General features: G+C 30.3%; 1 protein-coding gene across 1 annotated transcript in view; it reads right to left on the reverse strand.

The window, feature by feature from the left end:
- Positions 1 to 1,344: 1,344 nt before the first annotated feature.
- LOC143056276 (uncharacterized) overlaps positions 1,345 to 24,199 on the reverse strand; it is a 33,178-nt gene continuing 10,323 nt past the window's right edge. The window contains exons 10-32 of the mRNA XM_076229367.1: positions 23,891 to 24,113; positions 23,494 to 23,531; positions 22,418 to 22,546; positions 21,345 to 21,429; positions 20,695 to 20,751; positions 19,898 to 20,010; positions 18,765 to 18,868; positions 17,915 to 18,197; positions 16,537 to 16,622; positions 16,022 to 16,070; positions 15,296 to 15,427; positions 14,313 to 14,558; positions 13,215 to 13,389; positions 12,174 to 12,339; positions 11,327 to 11,568; positions 10,861 to 10,942; positions 9,941 to 9,974; positions 9,413 to 9,466; positions 8,188 to 8,229; positions 7,591 to 7,653; positions 6,890 to 6,943; positions 5,730 to 5,823; positions 1,345 to 2,038 (exon numbers count right to left, since the gene is read on the reverse strand). Coding sequence (XP_076085482.1) covers positions 5,755 to 5,823; positions 6,890 to 6,943; positions 7,591 to 7,653; positions 8,188 to 8,229; positions 9,413 to 9,466; positions 9,941 to 9,974; positions 10,861 to 10,942; positions 11,327 to 11,568; positions 12,174 to 12,339; positions 13,215 to 13,389; positions 14,313 to 14,558; positions 15,296 to 15,427; positions 16,022 to 16,070; positions 16,537 to 16,622; positions 17,915 to 18,197; positions 18,765 to 18,868; positions 19,898 to 20,010; positions 20,695 to 20,751; positions 21,345 to 21,429; positions 22,418 to 22,546; positions 23,494 to 23,531; positions 23,891 to 24,113 — 2,526 coding nt within the window. The 3' untranslated portion in view covers positions 1,345 to 2,038; positions 5,730 to 5,754. The remainder of the gene's footprint in view (positions 2,039 to 5,729; positions 5,824 to 6,889; positions 6,944 to 7,590; positions 7,654 to 8,187; positions 8,230 to 9,412; positions 9,467 to 9,940; positions 9,975 to 10,860; positions 10,943 to 11,326; positions 11,569 to 12,173; positions 12,340 to 13,214; positions 13,390 to 14,312; positions 14,559 to 15,295; positions 15,428 to 16,021; positions 16,071 to 16,536; positions 16,623 to 17,914; positions 18,198 to 18,764; positions 18,869 to 19,897; positions 20,011 to 20,694; positions 20,752 to 21,344; positions 21,430 to 22,417; positions 22,547 to 23,493; positions 23,532 to 23,890; positions 24,114 to 24,199) is intronic.

A 24,199-nucleotide genomic window follows, 5' to 3' on the forward strand; every position in this document is an offset into this window, starting at 1 on the left:
TTCTATACAATACAAAACTTGTATTTATTATTCAACTATTATTAAATGTGAGGTGTGTGTGATGATTCAATTAACACTCATCACTATGGTAATTCTTACTCCCCATGCAGTGGCTTTAATTTCATAGATATACCCAAAAACTCTTATCTGATTGTAGAATGTAATTATTATCAATGAAACAAAATCAATACTTGAACATTTTTGTTTTATAAAAAAAAGGCTGATGAGAAACGTAACGATATTTGTCAATGGTAAAGTATAAGTCATTCCGGTATAACTTCAATGTTACGTACAAAACTAATTGGAAAATTGAAAAGAAAATGAAAAATGTTAGAAGGGGGCAGTTGCATGTAGAACTGTGATCAAAGACACACTCATTATTTATTTCATTGGCGTCTTAAAACAAAACATTCAGATCACTTTTACCACGGTTTAATTAATTTCAAAGAAATTTTGTTCATTATTTTTTTTTATAGTTTTTACTCAAAAGTAAATCAATTACGTTCATGACGCTATGGAAAAATAAAGTCAGGGCCTGCTGTGCCAGGGTTTTTAACCAGCCAAGGATGTTAAAAATCCCCATAAGTAAGTTACAGTTATATAAATTCATAATTTAGATGAAAAAAATAGTTAAATTCTATAAACGTTTAACCTGACAATCCATGGCTAAAAATGAAAAAGACAAAAAGAAAAAAAATAATAGTACACACGACACAACATAGAAAACTATAGACTAAGCAACACGAACCCCACCAACAACTGTGAGTATTCGTCATGACAGAAATTCAGGTGATCTCTTTGCGTTTGATATGGAACATGAATCTTTTAAAAATCATGTTTTGTATAAATTTCATTCGACTGGATGACAATATGTTTTTGTAGAAGACTTTGGTTTCGGTAAAAAAAGGAAGGTTTGGCTATTTCGGAAACAAGACTGTTAGATTTAATCATGTAAATGAGGTTGGTAATATATTTGTCTAACGCCTGAATGTAATAATACTATATAAAAAAAACAATTAAAGATTGTTGTAAATAGTAAAAAATGTCGCTGCCACCACCACTGGATTGTGATCCCTGTGTATCATATGCTGCCACTTATGTACCAGAGATAGTGATGTATAATCAAAATAATAAAGAAATAAAATACAGTGTTTACTATTTGTCCCTGATCTATTATGTTTGTCAAACAATATATATCTATATTTAAAAAAAAACATACACAATTTCGCACTGTGAATACTGTAAACCAACTTTATTTTGCGAAATTTTGTTTTCGTCACCTTCGCGAGTAGACAAAAACGTACATATAAATCGTCGCGAGTTTTTAAAACTTGGATCCTTTTTCAATAAACTACATCAAGTATACTAGAAAATCATGAAATTTAAACGCAGCCAAGTGGATTACAAAGAGTAAACCTTGAAATAATGTACCCGCAAAAAATAATTTAGTTCACAGTTTTCATACATAAGATGGAAATATAAATCTAACAGAAACAGAAACAAACAAAATATATACCTATTGTAATAATGATTTATTTAAAAAAGTAAATTCATAAAAAGTATAAAAAATGTATAACAATATACAGTTTTTTTTTTCATTCATTTCATGAATATCTTTATGATTATGTGCTTTTGTTATCAAATTCTGTTAATCTGTCAGATTTCGTGAAATTGGTATTTGATTTTGTAGATATGTATGTGTTACTTAGAAATATGTTAGCTATTGTATCTATTGATTTGTTTATTGACTTTAAAGATCTAAATAGAATGTGTAATACTAATAACGAATTGCAACAAATGAAACAACATTATAAAAATATATAGATATTGGTCATCAAACATATAATGTACGAGCTAATAGATGTATATTTTTAATTTAGAAACCAGTATAAACCAGCTGAAAGTGTTTGCCTATTTCGCCACAAAATTATAAAAGAAAATATGCGGTTAATAATAATAATAATATTTCTTGGTCAAACGAGTATCCGTTATTTTTACTGGTCAATCATTAGTTTCCTCCATCCACGTTCTAAATCATCTACAAAAAAAATGATCATATCATGGAAAATCAAAATATGAATGACATCTTCAAAGGCACTTTTAGCATGTTAAGGTTTCGTAAGTACCATGTTCGAATATACCAATAACAATTAAAATCAAATACTACGTTGGTGGGTATCATCATTTGTTGGATAAGTTCATCAGCACACAATGCTTAGAAATCACAGTTCAATACAAGCTACTTCAAAATATAATTATTAAGTGTCTTGGAACATTTAGCTATTCAAAATTTGAATTGGTCTTTTTTTATTGGTTATAGATTAAGCTAGCTTTTAAACGATGTTTTTTTTTTCTTTCGGAAAATGCTTGTACCATATAAATACAAAGAATATGACATTTTTTCTTTTTTTTAACACAATTTGTAATGTATAGCCCCATTTAAATTTTCTCCAGCTTCTGTTTTTAATTGGAAGAAATTGTTCGTGCAAAAAGTGAGTAATGGGGATCTGGATTTGAGTATTTCATGTATGTACATATTTTTATTAGATTATTTTTTTTTATCTATTCCCCTTTATTTTTTCCAATATCAATAATCTTTTTGTTCATTATATATATTCTTTTTTTTTATTTTTTTTTACCCTCTTCTTTATTTGTAACACTTTTTTTATTCTAGACATTTTGCTCATTATTTTCTATTCTGTGAGGGATGACATCAAATGATCAATGTAGGATAAAAAACTTAAAACTTATTGTTTGGGGTGGGGTGGGGGTGGGTGAGGGTTAAAGTTGCTACAAGTTTTGTTTATCTAAAATCGATTTTACATATATCCATATTGGCCAATCATTTTTTTTTCCAAACGAAGTTAAGAGGGGGGAATTCATTAAACAAACTGTGTGAATTAAGTTTTTAATCCTACATTAAACTTTTGATGTGGTCCCTAAAAGAGGGGTGAAAGATATCAATGGGACATTCAAACTCGTAGATCGAAAATAAAACGACAACGCAATGGGTAAAAAATCAGAATTGTACACAAGAAAAACACATAGAAAACTGACGTCTAAAATTACTAATCCTTCCAAAAACTGGTGAATTTCAATAATCCGTCGTCAAAGCCTATCCAAGCACCCCAACTCAATAGATCATAAGGTGTGTCGAACATCTATTTAGACCAATTAGAATTAACTAATTGACAATGGTCATGTCCATCGTTGTGAGCCCAAGCCATTGCATAGTGACACTTATTATAAAAATACTGTAATTATTTCAGGGGCTCGACACCTCATGATCTGTTTGACCAATATTTTTCTATACTCTTTTTCTATTCAACCATGTTAATCAGTTTAAGAAACAAAGCAAATAATCTCTTTTCATAACTGCAACATATTGATTACCTGTCTTTCAAGTTGTTGTGCCTACGGAAAGCAAAAAGAGGTCTTTTATCAAATAAAAGTTTTGCCTCTTCGTCATCATTTAATTAATCCCAGTATTTTAAGATAATGTTCTTTATGTGTGATTTTTGTCTTGAAAACACTGTGGAGAATACCAAGGGAGGCGACTGTAATACAGATTTGGGTTTCACCATTAATGTGTCTTTTCTTTGCTTTGCAGTCACTTCCTGCATAACAGTTTTAATTTAATTTTGTTGATATCCCCTTTTAATAAGGCGTTCAGAAAATAACGAATATCTTGTTTGCAAATCTACTGGATCGTTTGTACATCTCTTAAAGAGAAGCCTTTCTCCTTTAATTCTGCCTCTGAAAGTATAGGATGGTTGGCATGAGGACCTCTATAAGTTCTGATAATTTTCAGTCTTTTTTTGGAATGTCGTGAGGTCCAAGACTCCTGTTTCTATAAATCTTGGGCCTTTGAATACCAACACATCTTAAAGCAGCATTTTATTTTGTGATTTCTCGTGTTTAATTTTAGTAGTACATGGTGCATGTTAGCATGTTCAAAATGTGTGCTATTTCATCATCTGTACCTTCATTGTAAATAAAAAAAAAGCCATCGTCCCTAAACCTATAGAGGCTTGATATTTTCTGAGGTAATAGTACCGTATGTTTACATTTAATTATCGTAGGCCAAGCATGTTTGATTAGGTCAATCATATCTGCATTGGGCATTTTGTTGTACATTTCTTTTATGCCAGAACTGACTTAGTAGGCGTCATGTTTTTCGTGCACTTTCTCAATAATATTGATAAACTCTATAGCTAAAGAGTCCCTTAAATATGGTTCTTGTTTTACTACTGCTGGAAGCGTGAATTTATCCAAATACTTCCCTATTCTCTCTAAAACAGTACCAGATAACAAAACAATAGACCTCCCTTGAATTCTGACATTTTTATACAACGTAGGATTCTGATGAAACCTTTCTATTAATTCAGGATCCAGTTTGTGCAATTTAGGCAGAAGATACAACCTTCCTGGTTTAAGACCTCTCTTATCAGAAAGATATTTAAATGTGATTTCATCCATGACCCCTTTCCTATGCATTTTAAAGATAATATTATTGATTTTCTGGTTGATCTCTATTATGTTTAATTTTGCAATTTCTATGAAGTGAGCAGCACTACTCAATTGCCTCAGTCCTTCATTATATATTCTGTTTTATTCAAGATCACTGTGGTGTTATTTTTACCTGTTTTTCCAATAACTATTGTTTTGTTTCGTTTCAAGAAAGAAATTGCCTTTCTTTCCAGCGTAGTGAGATTATCGTGTGCTTTTTTTTATTGTTAGATTATCTATTTGAATCTTAGTTTTGAATATATATGTCTCAATTGCATTGTTTGCAAGTTCCGGATCATATCCGGATTTTTTTCAAAAAGGGATGACTTTTAGAAATATCATTCTTGTCAAAATGATATTTACATCTTATTTTGTCGCAAATTCATTGAAATCTGATGCAATACTAGATTTTGCAAATTTCGTCGAGGGAGACGGTATATACTGTAATCCATCACTGAGTAACAAAATATCATCGTCTTTCATTTTTTTCGTGGTGAAAATTTTAACATATTCATATTCCTTTTCAATTGATGTTTTCCTCTTGAGAGAGCGATTCTTTATCTATCTATTTTTCTGATATAACGCCTTTTTTATGGTAGCCTTTTTTGTATTTTTTCGCTCTCTTTAAGTATCTGTTAGCAATGCTTACAGATCAGAGGAAATCGCCAAAAGGCAGCGTCCAATTCATTTATTGATGTCATATTGATTCTTAATCAAGCCTTTATGAACTCACTAACCAATCAGATATAAATTACTCCATAGGAAACAAAATACGGGGAAGAGGAGAACATCCCTCCTAGACATTGCAACCAATCATTATACCAGATGCATTAACAATTTGACCTTTGTCTTATTCAGGTGGAGTAATGTTCGACATGAGTTAAATAAGGATGTTAGAATATATGGATGTTGGGTTTCATTTTTATTTTCATTTTTGGTCTAAATAGATGTTAGAAACACTTTATGCTCTATGGAGTTGGGGGTGCTGGGATAGGCTTTGACAACGATTTATTGAAGTATGTGATCACAGGTGCTCGGGAAGGGTTAGAATATCCTGCTCAACATATTGTGTAAACCATACCCAGACCCGCATGAATTACCCTTAAATGAAATTTTGGTTGAAATATATGATTACTTGAAAGATTTAAGGACTTTTCATGCATATATCTTTTTCTTAAAACTGACAAACTAAAAATGTCTGAACTTAACATTTTACTTACAAATCGAAAATATCACAGGTGAAAGTTATTCTTTTCCTTCGTCAGAATGGTCAACCGTCTCCCGATTAGGTTTTGCTCTTGTTTCTATATCCAACTGAAAGTGTAAATACGTTAAGAAAATTTAAAATGCTAGTATTATAATTATTTGCATATAAAATATATGATCTTGGTTAAATAGGCTAATTTAAAAAAACGAACAGCTTCTATACGTCTATTATACAAAAATCTAACAAATGTTAAAAGGAGTAATTGCCAAAAAAGGAAGAATACAAAATTTCACAGTTTTTTAATTTCATTTATTTTCAAAAATATCAGTACACATTCAACAATTTTTTTTTGATATGTTGCCCCATCAACATTAATTATAACTATTTTTAGTTTATTTTGTAAGTAGGTAAATTGTGTTTAATCTAGTTAAACTTAATTTGAACGATGAATTCATTTACACTTCTCTTGGTTTTTTTCGCAGTTTTTGATTTATTGCCAAATGTATGCAAATATCCCATTGATCGATTCATAAAGCTTACGGGAACAAGAGACACGTAAGGTAAAACGGTTCAAAATATATTACAGCAAAAATAATCGGCAAGACTTAATTTGTCTTCAATTTCAACATTAAAAAATGACAACTTATCAAAGGTGCCCTTGAAATGGAGATTGTTGTTAATGCTGTACTGACATTTCAAGAACTAAAGCAACTAGGTTAAAACTATGAATAAAAAAACATGAACAAACGCAGTTGATCCTTTTGACTGATTTAAATAAATTAATCAAATGATGCACAAACCGTAATATGGAGCAAGAGTCATGGTGTCAACCTTTCCACCATATTTTAAATATATGAATTAAAACTTAAGAAGTAACAAAAGACGTTTTCTTATACACAATAAAAATAAATTTCACGAAAAATGCAAAATACTGTTATTGGGTCAAAGTACTTACGTATCCCATACAAATATAAGCCATGGTGATTTTCATTGTTTAGGAGACATTAATCACGTACATTCAAACATTTTTAGATTTCACAGAAATGTAGATTACAAAGAAACTCGTCCCCTCATCATGTCGGGTTTGTTTGAAAAGCAAGTTACTTTAACATGCATTACATTTCCAGTGTTCTCAATCAAAATACAACATATATCGTTTATTGCATTACACACCTTTTTCATTATTTCTTTCAACATTCGTTCCATATTTTGCTGTCTTTCTATCAACTAAAAAAGTAAACAAATAATCAAAGATCTTCGACGTACGTTTAGTATAATATTTAAAGAACAGTAAAATATGGCTGGTTCTTAAAAAGATGTTTTTATATTTAGTTAACAATAAAGTATGACTTGATTTTATAATAATAGTAATTTTAAAGTATCTTTATTGAAAATAATTTTAATTATAAGCGCTACTATCTAATGTGGTATAAGACCCATTCAATATTTTCGACCTCTTAAAATGGAGGTACACAAATGTGATGTTTTGTTAACCTTCTAAATAAGGTTTTATTACATTATGACTATGGGTTAAACTGACGTTACATATAAAAATGTATATCTACCACATTTGGCAATGCCAAAACCAATATCAATATACATAATAAGTGGTCAACCTGTAATTATGAATTCATGAAAATACGTTTTATTCGCAAAACGTTTTGTAAACAGTACTCGAATTTTCCGCAATGCATGTAAATGTAAAAACAACACATGTCTGTTAGTCAACTGTAACATTTCTATTTCGAAGATATAACACTTACCTCAATACTTTTATACTTTAGATATTGTTCTACATATCAAGTAGTAACAATGATTACTAGTTACATATCAATAAGGTACTAGGTAGCCATTAAACTGAATGGGTCACTAACCATTTGTTTCATTTCTTGCATATCTTTTAAACTATCTTCTATTTTTTCCAGTTTGTTCATTGTCTGAAAAGGTTATACAAAATATTAAAATGTTCAACAAATTTGTATCATTTTCAAATTTAAGAATTTAATGTATTTTTTTTAGAAATTTTAAATTCATCGCTATACAAGTATACCAACATACTCATGATAATGTAAAAACACTTAGTTTGCAAGTTTGACTCGACAGTATTCGGACCAATGTTTCTGTAATATCGTGTCAATACCATCTGCACTGTGGTATCAGCTTCTTTTCCACTGGGCCAACTAGGCTATATAAAGCACTAACTTGTCACAGTTAGCAAAAATAATTTCGGGATGCCTTTTTTGTCGTTTTAAAGACCTTAACTCATACTTTGCAAAAACCTGCGTTCAAAGGTTATTATCTGTATCAGTAACGCGAGATATCCCCATCATTGTGTCAACTTTTTTAATTGCAAGGTTCGTATCATTGTAACAGTTTCGGAACAATTTAAATTATTTCTAAGTTATTACATCTTAAGTGCTTTTACATTTTTTGGAGTGTACTAATTTGAACGAATGTATTTGTTTACATACCTCATGATTTCGTCTGTCAGCTCTTTTAGAATCAAGTTCTCTCTGCAGAAAAAGTAAACAGACTTGAACAATTTGGTTCTTTATGAATGAATATTTTTCTGCAATCGCATGTACAATGTATGTTCTACATTTTGGTTAATTTATATTAAAGAATTATCTAAAATCTGTGTCGGCTTCTTAAATCTGCATGAACATAACAACTGCGTGAAATAATATAAATGAAATACTATGCAACCATCATTATAAAAGCAGACGACACACATATATAATAAAAATAGCACAAATTACACGAAATGGCACGAATTTCCTCTCACTTGCACAATCTCTTGTCCAAATTATAGTATTAGAAGTTAATGATTAACTCACCTTTCTGTAAGAGCAATGGCTAAACAAATGTTAAGTTTTTGAGTTAATACGACTCAAATCTCCAACATCAAACTTTGTTTACTATTTTTGGCGAAAACAAATATATTCATATTGCACAGAAATAATTTAGACCCAACACATACCGAGTATTCCGAGGTATATTCCGAGTATCAATACATTAAAAGTTTGTAACATTTGTTGGTTAAAATCTGGATCCGACACTAGTGGAGGATTTAGGCGGGGATGTAGAGGGTGTACGTCCTCCTTCACGTGCTATTTATTCGGATAAGTCCGTCAAATGAAAAATTACACTATATTTTGTCCATCTTCTTGTCGTTTGTATTGAACATTTCGTTTAATCACCGTATATTTTGTATTTAACAAATAATCTGTCAGGTTATGCATGTTATGCTTACTAACCATACTACAACAAAATAATTTGTCCTTTTTTTTATTTTACTGACAAAAGCCTTATCAAATATATTGGTACATAGCTTGGGATCTCTCCAATCGTTTTATTAAAGACAATTAATGGACGGATAACGGCATAAAAATTTCAAATCATTACACTTTAACTCTATCAAATATACATGCCCCAATTCATGATCCGTTGAATAAGTGCATTTTACACATTCTGTTATGTTTTTAGCCAAAAAGAATTTCGGCGGAAGAAGCCGTAATTAGTTCCCCCTTCCAAAATACTTAATGCGCATCTGGACTCTCATAGAGGAACTATGCTCCATAGGAATTTGATCAAAAATGTACCTATTGACATTTACAAACTGTTCATTAAACTGTTCCCTTCGCGGATTTCGGATCGAGAAACTCTTGCATAAAACATCAAATTAAAGTCACTTACCATTTGTTTCTTTTCTTTTAAATCTTTTAAACTATCTGCTATCTTGTTCATGGTCTGAAAAAAATATGCATCATATTGAATAGTAGATTTATATGCTTTCCTCTTTTTCAAATTTAAATCTAGTTTGTGTTACAAAAATAAAAGTTCATTTGGAAAATTCGTTTAGAAATCAAACTTAAATTCGACAGCAAATATTTCAAAAGGGTTTTATTTATTGACATTTTTTTTTATATGTACACATACATGCTTACATCTATCATATTCTTTAAAGACAGCCAGGAAAAAGGTAAAAATAACACAAATAACATAAACATTGTTTTGAAGAATACGCACAGAAAAAAAGTCGTTACATCAATCAATAAACCTAACAAGATCCATAGATTTTATTATCGGAGAGTCACAATTACTTTCCACCAAATCTACTTCAAATAAGTTCTGTAAATGTTATGTCCATTGGTACATATAGTTATTCGTTTGTTCTTAATTTCAAGAGTGAACATAGTGCATGTTTATATCAATATTATTTACCGCAATTGCGTCAAAATCTTCGAGGTCTATTTTCCTAAGAAAAAGAAAAAAAAAAGAAAAGTCTGATCACTATACATTATAATAAAGCTTGAAGGTGATAGGGAAGGTTGAAAAATAGTTCTTTGGTATTATGAAAATCTTGTTTTATATATTTTGGAGACAGGTTAAAGACAAAGACCAACTTCAAACACGATTATAAGTAATTTCGTATTGCCAGTTTGGAATAAGTTATAATCGTACCAAGAAACACATATATATGTGTTGCTGTAGATAAGAAGATGTGGTATAATAAACAATGAGGCGAGTCTCCACAAGAGATCAAATGACACGACACAAAAATTCACAACTACAGGTTAGCGTACGTCCATAAGTTCAACTAACTGTATTACTGACGTACACATCTTGATAAATTAACTAACTGATAAAGGTTATAATTAATTTTTTTTGGGGAAACATTTACATTTAGGGGTATTTTAAGATTCATATTGATTCATCTCTTTACAGTTTGAATCAAGATTCCAATGTTCAAGCGTTTATAAACAAATTATAAAGTAAAATCACAATATATTTTTAACATTATGCAAGATCTCAAATATTTGTTGCATTTAGGACATTTGCTCTTCTGTCACAAAACAACGAGCTTCTCAAAAAAATAATGAAATGTATATGTCCTTTGTTTTGATCTGAGCGTAACTGATGAGTCCTATATAGACGTAACGCGCGTCTGGCGTATTACAGTATAATCCTGGTACCTTTGATAACTATTGTCTGTTTATATTTTATTTTGATATTATACCGTACAATACTACGAGTATAGGTTAATTTTATGAAGTTGAAAACAATAAATGCAAATAATAGTTTATATATGTTTTTCAAACGTTCTGTTATGAAAATATAAGTGCAGAGAATAGAAAATTTACCCTTTGTTGTCCAGCGCACCCTTCTCTTCTGCATCTTCTGTCGATTTAAGTTTTAAATCATAATTCGTATCATACAAAAAAACTGAAAAACAAAATGCATAGAAAATATAAAATGTATATTGTAACTATAGGACGATATTCTGTTATAGAAATGTATAAAGAAGAGTTAATACATAATTGAGAGATTCTTTTTAATAATAAAATCTAGCCTGTAAAACACCATGCACATTGTACATATCTTTTAAGTAACAATCATTACTACCATCTTAAAATATCTTATTTATGGTTTGTCAACTATTTTATACATGTATGATGTGTACTGACAATGAACATGTAGAAGAATTTATATTGTTTTTAAAAGTTTGCTAATTAATTTTAACACTAGTAAATAATATATATTAACCTACAACATGTACCAGATACATGATTTTATGAAAATACATTCTTTTTAAATTGATAGGTATACCTCTGACAAGCATTGGTCGATGGTTAAGCTTTGCCTTTCCCTCGTGCATGTTGTACTTATTTGATAATTTCCCTCGTAAGTTCGAATAAGAAAGCAATATAATTGCAGTAATTATTCCCGGTAATGCAAGTAACTGGAGATGAATTGGAAATATTGTTTTGATACTATATTCCTCCAGAAAATCAGTCTGTATCTGCCTCCAATAAAACTCAGATTGTTGTTGAACTACATTGAAGGTGTCACTGCAAAAAAAAGCATGGGCATTGTTAAAGATTTGCGAAAGATACTTTAAGGAAATTAAATATCGTAAATCTAAAATTAACTGACAACGCCATAGCTTACAAAGAAAAAGACAAACAGACAAATAATAAAACACATAACAGAATATTGAAAACTGAAGACTTAGTATCTCGGACCCTTAAAAAAACTGGGGCGGTAATGCTCTTAACCGGGGTAATATTTTGGCAACCGTTTTTTAAGATTATGACCAACATCTTTTGCATACACTCTTTTTTGCGTACAATATGTTTTATATATTAACGTAAGTGTTGTGACTCTGAACGCTCCTGTTGGCTGAGAAATCATTAAAAAGGGAGAATGAAAAATTCATTTTCAAAGAACACACCCATAAATGCATTTTAAAGTAAATTACTGGTAGAAAAATATAATGAAACAATAACAAAAGTTAAAATCGAGGTTTCCTTTCAATTATTCTTAATGGTGTTGTAAAATCTTGAAATACTGTATTCAAAATGTCTTCAATACAACATACATTGAAATACTCTGACTCATAGAATAGGGAATAATGTTTTGCTTTTTAATTACGCTTATAATAAGGCATGTATACCTGTACAGAGCTATCAGCAGATTCAACAGTAAAACTACTGCTATCAATCCGTATAAGGCTTTTAAGTACGGTGTGAGGTCTTCACCAAGTTGTGTAGCAGATTGCTGTAAATTATCATTATCGTCTACTGTTCCATTGATTGTATTAGTACAGTTCCGTACTGTTACTTAAGTATATACAAAATAAGATAATGAAACTATACAAACAATTAGCTATTAAGACGTAGTTTTGTCTCGCCTGTCAGCATAAAATTAAGTGAAAGACAATCTGAATTACAGAAATAATGCGTATTAGTTTATTTGCTGGAACATAATCTAGTGGGCAGGGCAAAACAATAGTCGTCAAACTGATATGTACTGATAGTAATGCAACTTCACACAAAAAAATCTAATCTTACTAACATTAGCAGTAAACTCAACATTAAAAATTGCTAATTATTTCAAGAAATCTAAAACATGTATTAATTGGAAGGGTTTTTAAATTATGGTCGAACTGATGTGGTGATAATAATGTGACTGTATACAAAATATCATAGATCTATAACAACCCTTAACTTTGGCAATTGATAATTACTAGTAATTCGAGACGAATAAACCTTGATCTGGGTGCCAGGGCCTGCAAAAAGTCGAAAAATTTATATTTAATGATAGTACAAATGTAGTAATGCAACTTTTATCGAATAGTAATGATCTATCAAAGGTTGTTCCTATGAACATAATGTAGGCAGACAAAATAAAAATCGTTGACGCCGTCGTTGTCGAAGACATCGCAGTTACCGAAAAAGCTATCACTATGACTTACTTCCCGTGATAATGATAGTAAAAAGAAAAATAGTGTGTCTCATGATTGCATTTTTTATCATTATTCTGATTGTTTTACTTTTATTTGTGCTGTTATCAAAATTTATATGTACGTATTTGAACAAGAAAAATATAACATAAACAGTTTACAAACTTAACACAGACATGCATCCGAAATGAGAGAGAACAAAATAGCCTAAATGCGGTTCTTATGTTAATTGAAGTATATATCGATGCTTACCTTTTTCATCATCCAAGTTTAGTTCTCCAAATAACATCCAATAACCATTTGAAAGAATTTTTTCGATTTCTCTCCAACTGAACTCAGAATTCGGATATACAAGTGCATGAAATGATACACTGTACCACACCACTATGACAGTCATAATAATCATGAAGGCAACAGTTTGTTTAATCTGAAAGTAAATGCCTCACATTAATAGGACATTATTCTTTAAAAGACTTTTTTCGTAATGCTATCTATTGAGTCCAGACTATGTATTTTTTCGACAGGTTACAATTGTTGTGGTCGGTCATCTTGCATATATATAGTAAACAAACGAACTTAAAATAAACACATAACCCTTGGAATTTGAAAGGAAATTTTCTGTTTTACGGAGAGTTTTCGTGGAGTGATAATATAAAGCAGTTATTTTCCCCCATAAATTGTATCGATCAAAAGCTTTATTTTCGTTATAATTTAAGTTTCTCTTATTAGACCGAGAACCGTGATGTCCTACCACAAAGTAAGTTATCTGTCAAAATAAAATAATCTCTAGAGGCAAAAGTTGAAATTATGAATAAAGTCGATTGTGTATACATGTATCTTAAAATGAAAATTTAGTATCTCTATTTACCAAAAACAAAAGGGAATTGTGTACGGTTAATTCAAACCGTTAAAACTTTTTCAGTATTTTGTTTTTAAATTTTTCTAATTTAAATGAAATACATATTAGTTAATTTCTATTTACAAAGTTTTAATATTCAACATGTTCAAAGAAATACGATGGTTTTCAAGATTGAAGACATGAGATAGAACATTGGCTATAATTTTAAATTGTCACCATGCTCATCTATTAAGTAGGGTACTGTTGTTTTTTTTTTCTTCTTTTTTTCGAAAATCATACTAAGTCTTAACATTTTTAATGATGTCGTTGTACTGATTTTCTAGTATGCAATTTACATTGAAAACTAATATGGAATTTTTACTAGTTGGCTATATATGCTATACAAAGTCATAAAACATGTGAAGTGTGTTCAAGATTTGTTTATTTGAATTGCATTTCAATTCTATAGTTATTTAAGAGTGAAAACGAGTAAACATAGAAACCTAACATACCATTTTACGTATGATGATCAACTTTGGTCCTAAAAACTCGGTCATGCAACATATATTTAGTATCCTTATACAAAGAATCATAAATGCTAAAAGTAATAGACATTTAGACGTATTCTGGAATCCAGATCCGTAACCGGCTCTCAGTAGCATTCCTAGCGTGTATGATATATTGAATAACCAATCTAATGTATTCCACCAATCACTTGCGTAGCTCTTTAATTGTCCTCTAAGAAAAGCAACAATAACCTAAAATATACATGAAGTCAAGTTAGTAAAACGTTAACTATTTGACCTAAATCAAAATGTTCTTGTACATGTTATTCCCATTGTTTTTTGTCGGAAATCGTACAATGAAAAATACATTTGCGCAACATAGAAATATGATTACACGTATATTGTCTCGACATTTGGTTGCATTGAATCACGCCTATTTCTATTAGTTTTCTTTTGACTTTTGTTTTTAAATTCCAGATTTGAAAACAAAGAAAATACGAACGGCGGAATCTTAAAGGCAAATAAACACAGTTGTCATTTACAAGTAATATTTATGTATCAATAAAAAACACTTAATTTTTCTTGCATATTTTTTGTCCTTTTGTCTTTGTGTTTGGTGTCACAGGCACATCTAAACAGTTGTCAATCTATTTCGTTATTGCATTAAAAGCACAAATTTAATGTAGTATTTGGAAAGGCGGATGTTGTCAACTTTAACATATATGTACGATTCATGAGGCATCAGTAGTCCGTACTTCAAACAAGAATTATGCCTTTACTTTGTTTTCATAAAACAAAGTTCGATACATTCCTAAAATCTATCTTACTTTTTATCGTTTATAAAGAATACTTATGTTGTCTTCTATTATATATGTCATTCAATTCGGCATTTTATTAGTTACCTTCCTAAATCAAAGCTATTACAGAATAACCGTATAGTCTAAATTCAAACGTATCGGGCTGTCAATACAATGTTTTAAAAGACTTACCTGCTTAATTTCATCCACCACAAAACTGGTAATCAAAACTATGATGAAATAGTCAGATGAGGTGAGACCATTATCACCGTAGTCAAATAGCAGCATATATGCATATGCAATAAGGAGAACTAAGAAACCCAGCTGTCACATTGAAAAACAAAAAATGAAATTAAAACAGAAGTGATAAACCTCGTATAGAATATGTTTTTAAACCTGTATAACCTTCAAGATATCCAATAGCATATCATAGCTTTGCTTTCCTAGCGTTCTTCAGACATTTTGTCAAACAACTAAGTTTTTTGTCACTGTATTACTTATTAATCATGTTAATAACATTATGTTGAAAAGGTAACGTAGTGTGATACTGCTGCTATTATTTAAATAATTTATTGAAATTGTTACAGGAAATATTCATTTTCTTGTGTAGAAAATTATTGATTAAAATTGGGTTCATAGCTAGCTGACCTGTCACTTGCATGACTTGTATAATAGTTCTCCGTTATGTAGGAAACATCTTTTGAACAAAACAAACAGAGATAATAGATACAGATGTAAAACATAGGATAACAGCAGTCAACAGGTTCACAAATAAGAGAACAGCAATCAACAAGCAACTTCATTAGGGAAAATAAAATTTCTAAATATTCATTCGTCTGATAAAATCAGTAATATTCTGTAATATGTGTTTACTGTACAAATTTAGAAAAAATATATACAAAATAAAGACGTACATACCATATGTATAACAACTTTCAGGAACGGCAACTTGTACTTCTTGTAAAACCTGTATAATAAACCATGACCTGTTTTGTAATATTGTGTTGTATGATAAGTTTAATAAATTTATTGACTAGACTTAATAACTGAACACAAAATATTACAAGCACCATTCGTTCAATTTTAATTGTAGAAAATTCGTAAGGGTGGTCCAATAGTTCACGGTATGATTGGAGAATAGAATCATTGATGTAGATCAAATAAGGATATAACGTTTCATCTTATGCCTCAACTAAGATATAATGATGCATTAGCTTATCAGCTGCAACAGATGTCGAAAAACAGATAAGTGATTGGAAAACACAGAAATCATATGAATTTGGAGCGAGAAAACTTCTTTCGTCGACATGGTATCCATCAAAATTTTATAGACAGACTGTTTGAACAGCAGGCCTTATCAAAAACAAAGTCATTATAGGATTGAAAAGCTGGCATCACAATTAAAAGCAACAAACAAACCGCCTTGGACTTACCTAAGTAATGGGCGTGCTTCCATGTTGATCATCAATAAGGGCAGCAGTATTAAGTGTGCTGCAACAAGAAAGATAAAGCTGAAAATCTGAAAAGATAAAAAGTATACATTGTATTTGGATTTGAAAATATAAACATACGCTTACTATCACAATATCTGCCTTATGTTTTCCATATGTAAAATGTTTATACCAATTGAATACGTACAAAGACTTTTGTGCAGTTTTTAAAAATACCAACTTCAAGTAAAATATGTCATTTATTAACAAAAAAGTCTTGCAATCCAAAACACTAAATATAATATTGGGAACATTCGTACTGTAGTAGCTAAACATTCCAATACTATAACTTATTAGTTTTACTACTATTTATATACTTTTTGCATAAAATTGAGATAATCGTCTTGTCCTTAGACATTTGATCATTCCAATTGTTACCCTTTTTTTAACTTACAATGTGTATATGTCCTGGTATTACCAGTAGTGATATTTTATCGTTTTTGTATTTGGATGGTTCATTAAATATTTAATTGTCTATCGTTTTTAGAAATACCTTTGAAAAATGAGGCCCATAAGGAATTTTTCCTGTGTTTGCGTTTTAGGAATTTACTGTTACATAATAATTGTTGTCCTATTTGCTACAAACACCAGTTTGACACGGCAGCTCAAATACATAAATGGTCAAAAATTAAGATCAACAAAGTTAAGAATGTATTCTTCTGATGTTTTAGTTTCGTTGAAATCTCGTTCTCGAATTACTTCCAAAACATGTGATACAAGTGAAAAAACATAATGAATTTTAAAAATATTATAACCAAACTTATTAAAAGGTATTCACAATAAGAATGGTTTGAGTAAAACATTTTTCAAATTATATTACCAATTAAATATCAGACAGTTTCTTTTGCCAACTTTTTGAGCATATGGATGAGGGGCACAAGCATAAATATGCATTTTGTTCTTAAAACAGAAAAAAAACACTAGCTGATAGAATTGTAAAATTGTTACGAAAACACATCAAAATATGATAAAACTTTCTTATATTAACATCTACCTATAGTATTTTTTCAGTTACATTTATTCAGATCGGTACACTTCATTTATATTTAAAGTATAAACACAAGATTAATTGTGAAACTGTGATTGTTTTCACGTTAAAAGCCCAAAAATGGGTAAAAATTGGAAAATCATAAAAATTCAAATGGACCGTAGCAAAAAACAGTGGTAGACCATATGATTTTTTCTTCATCGATTATGTTTTGTTTAGTCGTATACACCAAAAAATCAGGTCAAGACAAACAAAGTTTTCTAGAAATAATTGGCTCCTCAGAGGTGTATATCATTAATTCATACTAATGAAATTGTTTTACAGTTCACTAACCGCATGCGAGTCAATTTCTTCTGTGCCATACCACTGTTTGTTTAAAACTTTCCTCACTGTGTCATTTTTCAGGAAAGTATTGTTTTGAGTATTAATAGCATCCCTTAAATATCTATGATTCAACAACAGCCTTCCAGCATGATTTATATTGTCACCGAGCTCTGTATCTTCTGTAATTTTCTTAATACTGTCAGTTTTAGATTCTTCAGCTATGTTATTATCTGCAATATTATCTGCTTCGTATATGCAGCTTGTGATACCAATGGCTCTTTCAGTAAATGCGCTATAATCCAATATGCAAAAAGATCATGTAAGATAGTTTGTCATCTAAGACTATTGTAAATAAACAAAAAAAAATGAAATAAAGACCATTAGTCAACATGTATGTACATGTAAACTAAAAAGAGTATATTATATAGTACAATAAAGAAACGAATTACTGAAATGTTTTGTCATTTCAGAAAATATATATTTTGATAAATCTGAATTCGCTTCGAGTGCCTACATTTACAGCATAATTATATATTCTCATAGAAAATAAGAGCCTGTTTTATGGGATATTAGTTCGTTCATTGTTTTAAATTTTTCTTCACGAAATCGAAATATGCACAATATATTGACATGCATGTTGAAATCAACATGTATATTCTTCTTCAACGATACTGGTGCAACAAATAAAAGCTGTTGCATTGATATTGAAACTAAAATGTTTACGCTTTGTATTACATGGTTGTTTAATTTCAGTTTTTCTAGATCCATGTTTGACTGCATAGTGTTAAACAGAATACATACACTTTTTTAACATTAAAATATTTAAGGTGGTACATTGTTGATTTATTTTTCACATTACCTTTGCAAAAGTTGTAGTTTTTCCTTTAAGGCTGTTGTTGTCTTCCAATTGTTCAATTCGTCGTTTAATAAGACACATCCGACAAGGATATGGTGAATCCCAACCTATATCAATAAATTTCTGCAGTATATACTTTTTCTGAATGCAACATTATTGATAGTTTAATAGTTGGTATATTTAAGACGTCATAGATTATAACTTTGCATTTGAAATTTGATAAAACGCAATGAAAGAAAATTTAGTATACTAAATTAGATATCACTGAAAAAGTGCAACAGTATATCCCCCTTTTTGCAAAAACAAAACATTAACCTTTGTTCACCTCTATTTATTATTTTCTAGTGATAACAATTTTCTTTTCCTCTCTCTTACATGTCTCTGGCTTGAATTTTTAAATTCACAGCATGGAGTTTAACACTGCTAAAAACCTACATCGAGTACATTAAATAAGAATAAACAACAGCCACTTGGTTACAGGCTGGTGGCTTTGTATAGACATATACGAAATATAGCAGACTAAAGTTATTTGAAATTGTTCAACCGTAACCCTTTTATGGGCAGTGGTGCTAAAGCAAAGAACACAATAAACTTTTGCCACACAATGTGAATAAATTTTGACTATGCGGTATTGGCTTTATATTAACCAGAAACAACAGAATTAAAATGATGAACTTTACACGCACCAAAAGATCTACTCATCAAATTGATATTAATCACCAACCAAAAGAAAACGAATGAAAATACCGATAATAACGAAATCCCTCAAAAATAACAGGCAAATTATTCAGTACATAAGACGTACGTCACTGCTACACAAAACGAATCAATGACACTAGAATTTAAACGATCAACAATGAAATTGCATTCGAGGTTTAATACCCTTGGAAACCAAACGTTCTGAAAATTGTCACGTTACACAACTAGCATGACTAAGACTAGTTTCTCCCCATAGTATAGAAACTTTAGGGTGTCAAAAAAAATTATCCTAAAACAATGTATATAAACTGTTGGGCAAGTGATCCCGTTTCAATAAATATTGATGCTTACAACATGTACAAATGTATAAGTGCATGTTTTGCCTATGTCGATAATAATATAAAATACCTTGTAGTTTGCCATTTTTTTTTACTTACACATCCTGTTTCCACCAGCTGAAGAGCACCCGTCCAATACTGTTTTTGCAACAAAGCAAAAAATATAAGCCCATTACATTCGGAATCCCATTCGATAAGTTTTACTCTGGTACCTGTAAAAATATGTTAAGCTGCATAAGAATATGCAACTACTGATATATTTGTTGAATGTCAGCAATTCTAAACAGTCTTGGAATTAAATTTTAGGAAACCAAAACAGCAAACTCAATTGTGTGACTTGTTTATTAATTTCGAAAAAACAATCGCCTAAACGCTGCTGTAGTAAATTCTGAAACAGGCCTAAAATCAAAATACGGTCAAATAGAACTGCTCCGAATGCACCATAGCTATTTCTATTTTACGAAGGATCTACACTTATGGTGGTTGTGTTAGGCTGAACTGGTCGTTTTATTCTTTTAATCATTAAATAAGACATATGAAGATGTGTTATGAGTGTGTTGATGAGACAACTAATGATCCAAGTTACAATGTGTAAAAGTTATAATTATTATAGCTTTGTATAGGTCACAGTACGGTCATCAACAGTCTGAATCTAGTAATGTAAAGTTTTGTGAAGACAATAAGTATTTTTCAGAATTGTTTTTGGTGATTATTCATAAATGTTTAAAGGTTTGGTTTGCAGTCACTCCAGTTCTTCTCAAAATCAAAATAATAAAGGACCAGGAAAATATGGGATGAATTGTCATTATCACGGTTTTCGAGCTATTTATTTACGTGCTATTTTTATATAGCTTCTAATGTTGTTATTTCACATTTTTATTTCAAATTGTTCTTACATTTTGTTGACCGTTCCATCTCTACTGTTTCTTTCTCGTTGATGTCACAAACAATATCTACCGAAAAAAAAACAGCAATGAATTTCAAATGCAACATGGAAAAGGGGCATTCAGTTTAGTTTTTATTATCACAATGTTAAAGGATACAAGAAAAAAAGTGTATACTCGTTTCCAATTGTTTCAAATTGAGATATCGAAACAGTACTTATAAAAAGTATATAATATCAGCTTGATTTATCCTTTCACTTCACTTGCTGCTAAGTTTTTTTTTTTAATACATGTTAAAATTTAGATCTTGTCTAGATGAACTGATTATATGATTGCAGTATACAATCTTAGAAAACCTACAGACATCAGTGTATGAATTGAAGACATTGTTTAGCTAAGTGTCCTATTACCTCATTTAGAAGTTGATTCTTAATTCGAGCTTTTTTAACACTTCATAGTGTTAATTTGTTTTGATAACCATTTAGGTCAACAGTTGACTCAGAGTGATACACGGTGTACCAATACCTTCATGATGCTAATTATCGGTAAACGAAGTATACTAAGTCTTGTTGTTTTGTCTATTCTTTATATCATTGTCCTCGGTTGTTATTCATTCTTCTAAAAGTATTTTTATACTACATTTCATATCAGTTGATTCTCACCTGGGTGTTCTGAAAGTTTGTATGCCAATCTGGAGAAAGCACCTTGGTTTCGACATAATTTCTTTATAAATTCAGAAGTCACAATCTTAAACACACAAAGTAGAAAATGTTCACTTGGTTTTGACAGTTCTTAGATTGCGCACCCATCAATTGAGTTAAACCACGCTTAAATCTTAATCGTCAACTAAAAGTTGTATACATATTGTAGATGTGGTTGTTTTGTTTTTCATTTTGTTAATTTGAAGACTGTTTTTATTTTGTATCTAATTTACCTAAGACTTCAATTTGACGACAATGTTTTATATAAAATACACAAAGCAGTGTATATCGACATTATGTACTTTCCCTACAGATTTCAGTTCAGCTCATTTAAAGTTACATCAACAAAATGATAATAAACATACAGTATCAGAGCGAGCGTATTAACCCTATGGTAATCAAAATATCGACGGATAATTTTTACGACACCAGATACCTACGTTGACAATACATTTCTGGTTAGTGATGCTGGAGGCAATATCACTTGATAATTTAAAATTTAATATAAATAACGGACATATAAACGAAAGAGCACAAATATCTTAGCCTAATAAAAAAGAAGGAATATGACCTTTGCTTCGAGAGATTCATGCCTAAATATTAAAGTATTTCCAAAACTGTAGAATAGCAGAGTTTGAAAAAACATTGTCCATATGTGTATACCGGTACCAACGTTTTGCTAGTAGGCTGGTGATTTCCTCGGTGACTTATTATTCCTTAAAGTATTATCAAATAATTGACTATTAAATTAAAGTAAAATACATATCATCATTGATGAGTCTTTACACGTGTGCATTTTTGTTGCTGTTTAATTCATTCGGACCTTGTATATATTCAAGTCTTGCAAAACTGAAGGCGAATGCTCTGCTATAAAATGTATTCATGCATGTACATTTAAGTATATACTTCAATTATCCTGGATAATTAGTTTGGCTTTCCATATTTTCTTAATTGTAACTGCGTTAATGTCATTTCTGCATATAGCTAGAATGTTAATATTTCAAATCATTTGTCAACAACAATCGAACTCTTACCTCCTCGTAGATGTATTCCAAAGATTTCTGACTAAACAGTTTTTTCATATCTTTTTTGGAAATAGTCCACTTTCCTTTTTTCAAAAGGTACATCGACAATGCAGTGCCATAGTCATTAGTGTATTTATCCTTAAATTAAGAGTTATATATCAATAAGTATCTATATGTCGAACTGACAAATCATAATTTAAAACTAATAAATGGTATACCGTTTTAAGAACAAATACATCCCAACTAATTTTTTTGTCTTTTCATCAGGCTTTGCGATATATACATAATGGCAATTATAAAACACAGGGATCTCGATTCCTACTTCCAATAAGACACGTGCACAATACAATAAGTGTCTTTACAACTTTACTTCCCGTTTCTTATAATTCAGGCAGCGACAAAGAATATGTCAAAAAAGTGAACACAATCATGACATTTGTAAACTCAAAAGTCATACTCCTCTTAGTATGTGGCTTGTAAAGTGTTTGCTTTTGTTTTATAAAGTATTGTGTTTTTGTTTTTTTTTAATCAATAACGCAACCTTGGAGAAATATAAAGACTGCTATAAATCGATAATTCGATGTTATGTCCGTCTTTCTCTTGTCTTCTCTATTCCTATTTTCTGTAACTTTTTCAGGTAAAAATATATATGAATCGAATTATGTAAGTATGTGACTGTCCAAGGAGCATGTAATTCAGTAGTTTTCGTTTGTTAATGTGTTCTACTTATTTTTCGTTCCATTTATTGTACATGAAATAGGCCGTTAGTTTCCTCGTTTGAATGGTTTTACATTTGCCATTTCGGAACCTGTATAGGTGACATGCAGTATGGGCTTTATATGTTATATTGTCGGGTTGGTGTCTCTTTGACACATTCCCCATTTTCATTCTCAATTTTATTTGCTCATTGTTGAAGGCCGTAAGGTGACCTACAGTTGTTAATGTATGTTTCAGTTTGTCTGCTTGAAGAGTTGTCTTATTGACATTCAAACCACATCAGTTTATTTAAATAATCCCAAAAATGTTACGAACTTATGTTTATAATTTTATAAATCTTTTTAAAATACATAATTGGTATAACTTACAGCTTTTCTCTCTGTCGATGATCTTTCCTTAAAACACACTACAAATATCACATACAAACATTTCAATATCATAGATGAATAAAACTAGGTAATATGCAATGGCTGTAAAAAAAAACCTTCTGCTGTTAAAATAAATCAACGACTTTGGTTTTAAAGTATGATCAAATTATGCTTAATTTCTCTTTTTTTCTGCTTTTCAACGTGCTTATTATAATAAGTTTGAATGGATTTTGTCTTAATTTTTTTCAAATTGTTTTCAAAATCGATATCAATGACCATTTTGAATTTTCGTTTTGTCTATAATAATTAATTCTGAACACATGGTTTCTGGACATTCGTGTCTAACAAAATATCCTTAATTTATTCGATATTTTAATTATCTATACTTTGTACATACCTCCGACGAGAATATGGGAAATTAGAATATCAAGGTCACAACGGATCTCGGATAGAAGTACAATGCCATCTGACGATGAATTCTTCTGTGTGCTTTTCTCTTTTATTTTTTTAACGCGCCAAGGCTTTGTAGAATCTGTTTTGTATTCTGTGACGACTGCATTGTTTTGGTCATCGCCGTCTGAAGGCCATAGTAAATTTACATCCTGTGTATGTTTCTGTGGCTGATAAAAACAGTTTGTATGTATAATGTAACGTAAAAAACCATTGCAGAGTTAACATATTCATACATTTTAACGTTTTTATAGGT

This window comes from Mytilus galloprovincialis, chromosome 13 (genome assembly GCF_965363235.1).
Source record: "Mytilus galloprovincialis chromosome 13, xbMytGall1.hap1.1, whole genome shotgun sequence".
Lineage (NCBI taxonomy): Eukaryota > Metazoa > Mollusca > Bivalvia > Mytilida > Mytilidae > Mytilus > Mytilus galloprovincialis.